The 9,597-nt window shown below is 48.2% G+C and overlaps 1 protein-coding gene across 1 annotated transcript; it reads left to right on the top strand.

Moving 5' to 3' along the window:
• Window positions 1-7,186: 7,186 nt before the first annotated feature.
• LYPD5 (LY6/PLAUR domain containing 5) lies at window positions 7,187-8,966 on the top strand. The gene is given in 6 exon segments (XM_060131904.1): window positions 7,187-7,297; window positions 7,841-8,017; window positions 8,246-8,392; window positions 8,640-8,778; window positions 8,780-8,810; window positions 8,812-8,966. Coding segments are annotated over 6 exon segments (645 nt in total). The 5' UTR covers window positions 7,187-7,233; the 3' UTR covers window positions 8,899-8,966.
• Window positions 8,967-9,597: the final 631 nt, after the last annotated feature.

The raw sequence follows: 9,597 nt of genomic DNA on the forward strand, positions 1-9,597 counted from the left end.
GCACTGTAGATGTTATATGTATTACTAACACTAGACATCAAAAATAAAAAGATAATGTGAAAAAGCAATTCATATTTATTTACAGGTATAACATTATCATGCATTGATCACAAAGAAGCAGCAATATTGCTTTATGGTAGCCTAGAGTAATTGATACAATTGCTTTATGGTAGCCTAGCCTATATACTAATGAATGAATCATTATAAAATTTTTATGGCATACAGTATTACAGTCATATTCATAATACAGTATTGAGAACACTGTTACTTTAAAAAAAAAACACCTATGATGATAGGCTGATACACAGTTTCCCCAGTTATAAGAGAGAGAGGCATACTGTACAATACTGTAATTCTTTGAAAGCAAAGTTATAAAACAGTGAGAAAACTAACACATTATTGATTTTATAATATCACTCACCTTATGCCTATGTAAGGATAGACTAGTATCTACATATATTTGTGCACCCATGGCATACCTAACTTTAATTTTTTTCAATATTTCTAGCCTACATGGTTCATCTGTTAGTTTTTTCAAACTGTTGCAAATCTCCAAAATTTTTTTCCAATAAATTTTGAAAAAAATCCAAGTATAAGTGGACCTGCACAGTTCAAATCCATGTTGTTCAAGGGTCAACTGTACTTTAGATCTAGATGATAGGTATATGCATCATATCTGAACTAATTTTCAACACTTTTGCACCTGAAGTTTCTCACAATAAAATTTAGGAAAATACTCTTTAGTTTCATGATATTATGATTCTCTACCATTTCATATCATCTTTTTATTTCAAAGCTAATCAACTAAGCATTGCTTATATTAAGTTGATTCAAAATATTTACCTCTTGCCTCTAATTTAGATCTTTGTTCCTCAAAAAAGAGAATATTTAATAGTTCGTTATGAACATATTTTAGAAACTACACAGGGACTTCTCTGGTGGCGCAGTGGTTTAAAATCCACCTGCCAATGCAGGGGACACAGGTTCTATCCCTGGTCCGGGAGGATCCCACATGCCGCAAAGCAACTAAGCCCATGTGCCACAACTACTGAGCCTGCACTCTAGAGCCCACGAGCCACAACTACTGAAGCTCTCATGCCTTGAGCCTGCACTCCGCAACAAGAGAAGCCACCACAGTGAGAAGCCCGTGCACCACGATGAATAGTAGCCCCCGCTTACCACAACTAGAGAAAGCCCACATGCAGCAATGAAGACCCAACACAGCCAAAAATAAATAAAATTTAAATTAATTAATTAATTAAAAAGAAAACAATTATTGCTGGATGGACAGAGTCCCAGACTGCACTGATTCTTACATGTGAGCACTTTGGGGAATTTTGTCCAGTAGGTGATATATACTAAGACAGGTGATGCACACATTTAGTAAACTGCTTAAACCAAATCTGGGGGGAAAATTATTTAAGAGGCCAGGTATTTGTAAATGTGCATGGAAATGGAAAAGTACATGGAAGCTTACAGAATACAACAAAAGATCCTTGAAAAATTTCCAAGGCATTCTGTAATAGGGAAGAACAAATCTGACTCCATATTGGATGTGTTTCTTTTCCTTTAACCTTTGTATTCTATTGCTTTTGCTTCAAAGTAATCACTAAAGGGATGTCGCCTGTAGCTTAAAGTATACATAATGGCCCATCTCCTGGAACCCTGCCTCCCATGTCTGAGTGTTAAGCTAAAATACCTTTGTTTAAGCTCACAGGAAACATCCTGACCAGGCCCTGACCTGTGAATGGCTGCAGGAAAGAAGAACCAGGAACTATTTGCAACACCTTATCACCTTTTTCACTTTACCTCCTCACCTCCCCCTCTTTGTTCTATAAAAGAAACTAGCATCCAAACCTGGGCAAGATGGTTCTTCAGGACGCTAGTCCACCACCTACTCAGTATGCTGGCTTTCTGAAAAAAGTTGCTATTCCTGGCCCCAGCAACTTGTCTCTCCATTTATTGGTCTGTCCTGCGGCAAGCAGTATGAGCTTGGACTTGGTAACCATTGGACTGACCCATGTAGACACTCAAACACCGGGCAGTTGAGGACATCCACACGGATGCTCCTGTAGGTGGTTGGGGCTGGGCAGAGACTCTAGGTAACACCCCCGATCTGCCTCCTTTCTCTCTTCTTGAAGGAGCAAATCCTTGTGCTGCCCATCCTTTAAACTGGATAGTGAATAATGCAGCAAAAATTTCTATACCACTGAATTTTAAAATATCATTCAAGCACTCTACAGCTACTCTTCAGCTTCTAATAAATGTTGGAATATATTGAAAATACATGTATCACAAATAAATTTGAAACTATTCAATATGCAAATATGTTGATTTGGTGACATCATAGGACTAAGAATTCAACTCGAGGTAGTGGTTAAACACCCTTTTAGAAATTGTACGTTACGTTCCTGAAGATTGCATCTTAGAACATAAGCCAAAGTTACACTTTGAAAATCACCAACTTTTAAATGTTGTTTTAAGGAAAATTAATATTTTGAGAAAATAATGAAGGCATCCAATTCAATGCCCTTAAGAGCACCAAAGGGGGTAAGAATAACATAGGATTAGTAGATATGTTAAAAATTGTTGAGTCTGGGTGGTGGGTATGCTATTCTCTGTATGCTTGTGTGTGTTTGAAAATTTCTACAGTAAAAAGTTTTAAAAATAGCTCTTTAATGGCTACCACAGAGCATCCTCCATTTTCTCCAATCTCTCAAATAATTAATCACTTAATTACAAAGCTTAATTACTAAAACATGATTACAAAAAAAAAAAAGAATTTCTGGGTTCATAGGGAGCTTGGAGTTCATGCTCTGTGGATGGATGCAAGAGCCCTGCCAAAATCTCTAGACCTAGATCACTGGGTCTCCATTGGATTACCTGGATGAAATAAAATTTATATTTTATGGCAAGACAAGAAAAATTTAAACATAAAATTATTTTCTACCAGTTTGGGCCTCTGCCTTTCCCTTTAGTGTGTATTGTACATCTGCATTGAACAGACTTCCTTAGGGGATAATGTTCCTTCTTAATCTTGTAAGGGATCACAGTAACCCACTACTTGCTTTGTACATACAGATCTGGATTGTATAAACTGTCAATACATCATTTGTTGGATAACTCTTTGCCTCAAAAGCTTATATAACTGTGCTTTGACCTCTAATGGGCAGAACAGTCCTCAGAGCTTTCTGAAAGACTGTCTCCCAGGTTATAATCCTCAGGTTGGCTCGAATAAAATTTTCCATTTCTTTCTTAGATTGACCATTGATTTTTTTTTCATCGACAGCCTCCTGCAGTGGGGAGCTTCCCACCTGATACCTCACAGCCTCCAAAAGTACCTGAAGGCTACCAGAGTTCAAATCACACGGGCACAGCCGCACGCTCGCACAGTCACTTACACTCACTCACACACACACACGCAGGCTCACACACTAAATGGGCTGGTCAGCCAACTCTTCAAGCCTCAGTCTCTGAAACTGTGAATACCTCCAATGCCCCCACCTTCCACAGGGGCCTCAGAAAACCCAGCCTCCTTTCCTGGCCAGTCTCTACTCTCCAGGGGTCGTTAGCTCCACCCTCTCCCTGAAGGGCCAGCCCCTGACAGAGAGGCAGGAACAGGAGAAACAGGAAAAATAATTTGGATACAAAACAGGTTCAGGGAAGTGAGGCCTGTTGGGAGGAAAAGGGTTTTGGCAAAACGAGGGTGAGTCCAGAACCTTAGTGAGTGTCCACAGTTCCTGGGTGTTTGCTGTCAAAGAAAAATCGCACCGAACAAAGTTAAACAGGCACAGGAGACTTTATTCAAGACTATGGCAATAAGAGAGAGAGACTGAACTCAACTCCACTGAAACAAAAGGTGGGAGGGGTTTTCAGCTGGATAAGCTAGTGGGAAAATGCCAGAGACGGAGGGGAGGTTGGTGCATGGGATGGTCCAGCACCCGGACTTACTCCTGAGTTTACAAATGTTTTTCTCTGTAATTAGGCATCTGTGTTTGCTAACTGCCACTTATTCAAGTTCGGCTCCTACCCTCCCACAGAGCCTGAGGGTCAGGGGTGCTATCGTCCTTGATGATGACATTTTGGAGGGGTGGCTCCCAGGTCCCCTGAGAAAGACATTCCTGGGCTGTAAAACTGGCAAGAGGCTGGGAGAAAATTTACCTACATTTCAAAGGGACAGAGAAGGAATCGGCAATGACAAGTTTTCTAAAGTAAATGCTCTAAGGAAAGGGAGATTGGGGGCGTGAAGTCAGGAAGAAGTCCGTGTCAAGTTTAGTCAAGCTCAGGAGACCAATGAGGCTGTCGTGGTCACTGCTATTGTGTCCCCTCTGCCCATTCATCTGGGGGTTCGTGACCCTAGGTCTCTGCACATGCCTGGTACCCACCCTGCATGGCACGGTGAGTAGGTGTGATCCCAGCAGGCAGTGCCTCCAAGCGCAAGAAGCAAGGCAGATCGGGAGATGCCAACTTGGCATCAGCTCCCACTACCCTCGATAGCACCCATCTGGAAGTTCCCATCTGCCTGGTGTCTGAGTGTCCACATGGGTTTGGCTAATCCTCAGGGGACAGTGTATCCCTCCAGTTGTCTGCCTGTGTCTCTATCTCCTCCGATGTTTTAAAATTCATTCATTTAAAAGTCTAATAAAAAATGTATTAAACACCTTCTGTGGGCATGTCCTGTTCATCAAGTCTGCGTTTGTCTGTGTGTCTACATTTGCGTCTGTCCACACCGGATGTGGCTGTCTTTTTGCATCCCATGTGTAACTGCCTCTCTGGGAGTCTCTATCTCCCTGTCAGTTTGTTTCTAAGTTCCTCGATTCACTCATTCCTACAACATCACAAACATCCCCTGAGGCCTCTGAGGAGTTCACAGCCTGATGCAGTGACAGACACTAGCCCAACCCAGGGTGACCAAGGCTGGGAGACGGAGGTATTTGAGGCTGAACGTGGGTGGATGATTGTAGGGGGGCGTGGCAGGTCAGAGAAGTCTTCAAGGAGGAGGTGATGTTTGTGTCTCTGCGTCTGGAGACGTGGGCCCATATAGATGGTATGTGTTGGGATAGAGGAAGAGAAGAGAAATCAAGAGGCCGTGAGTGCCATCCTCAGACTAGAACACAGTGTTGGGGAACAGGGTAGAAAGAGAGCCTGCAAAACCCCCGAAGTTAAGGGTTACAGGCCCCTAGCTCCCTCCTCCCTCAGATCCAGGAGTCCAGGCCCCATCATGATTATCTAGGAGGAAACGAGCCCAAGCAAGGGAGGGCGGGGGTGGAGGAATGCCTGCCGGGCTGGGGCTTTGCTGGGAGAACCAGCCACGCAGAAATCAGAGCAGGAGCTGTCCTCGGTGTCTCCACTCAGGTCCACAACCTGGCAATGGGAGGCCCCAGAGCCATCCTGCTGTGCCTCTTTGGGGCTGTCCTCTGTCTCACAGGTATTCAGACTTTTGAGTCCAGTGGTAAGAGGGCAGTTGGGTGGGAGATAGCTGGACTCTCCTGGGTCTGAGGGAGCAGAGAGTGGGGGGCGGATTCCAGGGACTCAGGGAGGAGCGAACTAGAGGCCCTGATTCCTGGGTCTGAGGGAGAAGGGGCTGGGGGCCCGGACTCCTGGGTCTTGGTTGGGAGAGGCCTGGAGACTGTGTCCTCTCCAGTTCTCTTCCCCTCCTCTGTTCTTTCCATATCACTCATTTCCTCCAGTGTCTCTGTTCCACTACTCCAGCCTTTCTCATCCTCTTTGCCCATGTCCTCATTCAAAGGTACCTCTGGGGAGCCATGGGGGCTCTTTCCAGAACCAGCAGGAAACCTTGGCCTCATCCTCAGGCAACCCCTTCCCCTAGTTTGGGTAAGGACAAGGACATAGTCATATCAGGACTGAAGTGGCTACAAAGGCAGGGAACTTGAGAGGTGGGAAGGAGGTTATGCCTGCATATAACAACTTTGTGTGTGTGTGTGCACGCATGCACGTGCACACACTCGTCCACAGAAGAGAGTTCGATTTCTCTGTGTGTCCATGTGTCAGGGTGTCCTGTGGGTCTCTGTGCTTGTGTGTGTTTATCTGTACCAGGTTTTGATGTCTGGGTGTTTGAACAAATGCTTTTATGGGTCTGTTTATCTCTGAGCCTCACTTTCTTTTTAAAAGAGATGTGTGTATAATTTTGCATCTCTGTTTCTCTTTGTGTTTGTGCATCTCTATGACTGGTGGGCCTGTATTTCTCTCTGTGTATGTGTGTTTGGGTATTTTGATGTGTATCTGTCTCTCTGTGTATCTGTTGTGTGTCTCTATGTATCTTGCATCTGAATATGATTTTAAATTGTATGTTTTTGTAGCCCTCTTTTTTGTCTATCTCTAACTTCGCCTAATTTCAGGGTCTCATTTTATTTGTATGTCTGTGATTCTTGGGTCTGTATTTGTCTCTCTCTGGGTATGACTTCCTGTGTTCCTGGGTCTGTGTGTTGTGATTATTTCCGTACCCACACAGTTTTCTGTCTGTGAGTGTGATTTTGCATGTGTGAGATCCTGTGCCTTGGTTTCCGGGGTTTCTATTGGAGGGTCTGGGTGGTACTCGTTTTGCTTGTAAATGTAGAACTCAGTGTGAATGCATTCAGGATACTCTGTGAATATTTGTGAGATCTGCATGAGCCTGTGTCAATTTTGTTATTTTGTGTTTACGTCAGTGTTTAAGTGTTCTGTGCGTGTGTGTACCTGTATTGCTAGGGGCTGGCTCTGTGTGCATTTGTAGCATGAGATTGTACATCCCAGTGTTTGTACACTGTACTCCTTTCCCACTGGAGTGTTTGTTTTCCATCAGTGACCTTTTAGTGCTACTGGATATCATGAGTATAGTAGGGAAAGGGATAGGCAGGACAGGAGTGAATCACTTCCTCCTTTATCAAAATCTTGGAGGGCTTCCTGGAAGAGGATGGAGATTTGGAAGAGCCTGGGGAAACAAAACCTGGACTGGCAGGTGCAGATGCCATTGCCGTGCCAAGAGGTAGACACAGTCATGACCAGCCACAGCAGCAGCCCCTGCTTCTTTCAAGGCAACAAGGCCTGTCTCCCCTCAGAGCAGAAGAGCCTGGCCCATGTGGCTGTCATATGCAGGGTGGAGCCTGATTCCTTGCACAGGCTCATCCTTGGCCTGTTCCACTCACTCCACCCCTGCTCCTCTCCCCAGGGTCCCAAGCCCTGCAATGCTACAGCTTTCAACACATCTACTTCGGGCCCTTTGACCTCAGTGGCATGAAATTCCTCAATGTCTCCTGTCTCCTCGGATGCTCCGAGGCTGTCTTATCCCTGAACACTGGTGACGGGCAGGAAACACACAAAAAAAGGGCGGGAGCGGGGGACAAGGACAAGGATGAAAGATTAGACGGGGTGGGGGGGATGGGGGTGGAGGAGGAGACAAGGGGTTGGGAAGGAACTGGGTAGAAGAAGGGAGGGAAGGTCAGGATAGAGATGCAGAAGTGGAGGTTGGAGAAGGGAGAGAACGAAGGAGGGGATGGGGAGGCAGGAGGTGGGAGGAGGAGACAGTGGGGGGCCAGGAAGAGGAGGTGGGAGAGGGGCAGAAAAGCGGAAGAGGGGAAGGAGAGAAAAGGAGGAGGAGGAAAGGGTTGGTGATGAGAGGAGAGGGGGAGGCGGTGTAGAGGGAAGCAGAGTTTGACAGGGAGCGAGGGACTAAAGAGAAGGGCAGGGCTGGAGGGAGAAGCCAGGTTGAGTGAGAAGCGAGAAGACAGAGGAGCAAGAGACTTGAGACTAGAGGGAGAGAGGTGGAGAGGAGGGGGCGTGGGAGAGGAGGAGAAGGGCTGAGGGGGAGGCAGCGCGCCAGACCCCATCCCCTCGCTCCCAGGGTACCGCGCCTCAATGACCATGGTACAGAAGGGCTGCTGGACAGGCCCGGCTACGGGCCAGATGCAGTGGAATGACAAGGCGCTGCCGCCTAACAACTCGGTGGTGTGCGGCTGAGGGACCGACCTTTGCAACGCGAACTTCCAGACCCACGACTCCCTCGCCAACCTGGGTCGAGGTATGCGAGGGGCGGGGCTGGGTGTGGGGCGGGACTGTACGGGGCTGGGAGGGGCCCTGGCCCGCGCGCGCGCCCGGGGAGGGGTGTGGTCTCCGTTGGGCTCCTCCTCCCGGTGCGCTGGGATTCCAGCACCCCAGTCGGGCCAGACGGGAGCCCTGGCGCAATGCACAACCCGCACGACCGTACCGAGGACCGTTACTTGAGTGTGCGTCCACGCTCTCTTGCCAGCGGCCAACCCGCCGACGCTCAGCGGCGCCAAGTGCTACTCCTGAGTGGGGATCCACCCGGAGGACTGCACCCCGGAGAAGTTCCGGCGGGTCCAGTGTCACCAGGACCAAAGCATCTGCTTCCAGGGCAATGGCAGCATGACCTTTGGTGAGAGGCTGGGAGGGTGAGAGGGCCTGGGCAAGGGGTGTGGAGGCAGGGCAGGGCTGACAGGGAGACACGGCCCTGGTCTAAAGAAGGAGGCATGGTCCTGGACTGAGGGAGGAGGCATGGCTCTGGTCTAAGGAGGGGACTGGAAGTAAGTCTGAGGACCCAGTCATGGCTGTGATCTCTGAGGTGGAGGTTCAGGTGCAGCTGCCTCCCTCGGTTCTGACCCTCCTCACTGCCCCCCTCCCAGGCAATTTCTCAGTCCCTGTGTACATCAGAACCTGCCACCGGCCCTCCTGCACCACCCGGGGCACCACCAGCCCGTGGACAAACATCGACCTCCAGGGCTCCTGCTGTGAGGGGCACCTCTGCAACAAGGACTCCATCAGCCTTCACCAGCGCCTCGGGCACCGTCCCTCCGGGGGCGCCCCCCCACCGTCATAGTCCTTCTCCTCATGGCTACCCTGCTGGCTAGCACTCTGGGAGGACCCCTCGGGCTCTCCTCATAGCCCCTCCAGCCCCTTCCTGAGCAGGATGCTGGGGGCAGGGCACACGCGCCCTCTTCTCACTGCTTCAGTTCCTGGAATGTGGAAAATAAGAGCTGCACTCCCGTGTCTCTCTCTCTCTCTCTCTCTCTCTCTCTCTCTCTCTCTCTCTCTCTCTCTCTCTCCCTCCCTCCCGCTTCCCTACTGACGCCCAGCCCTTACCTGGTCAGCAGGCCTGGGAGAAATTGGGCAAGGTCCCTAGCATCCCAGGGTGGGGAGAAACAGCCACATCCCACCCCGCATGCAGAGCAAACCTGATCATAGATCCTGCTTGCTGAGCACCAACCAGGCCCAGGCTCACCACAAGCCCATTTCCTGGTTGTGGGTTTCCTGGTCCTAGGCTCTCCCTCCAGAGCCTGGAGCCAGGCTGCACGGGTTCGAATTCCAGCTTCAGCATTTTGCCTGTGGGTGGCCTTGGGCAAGTTACTTAATCTCACTGAGACTATGTTTCCTAACTTGTCAGGCAGAGGTGAAAATAAAACCTACAATAATGACAAGGTCCTACTTCACAGTGGTTGTGGGCGGGATTTAATGAATTCCCTCTCTTTGTCATCTTGATCTGTGATCATCTGTTTGAATATTTAGTCATTTAAAAATATTCAACACCTACTTATTGCTGTCTGCTAACTGCAGTGCACGAGAAATATCTGGTTTGGGTAAGAG

The sequence above is a fragment of the Lagenorhynchus albirostris genome, chromosome 19 (assembly GCF_949774975.1).
Source record: "Lagenorhynchus albirostris chromosome 19, mLagAlb1.1, whole genome shotgun sequence".
Lineage (NCBI taxonomy): Eukaryota > Metazoa > Chordata > Mammalia > Artiodactyla > Delphinidae > Lagenorhynchus > Lagenorhynchus albirostris.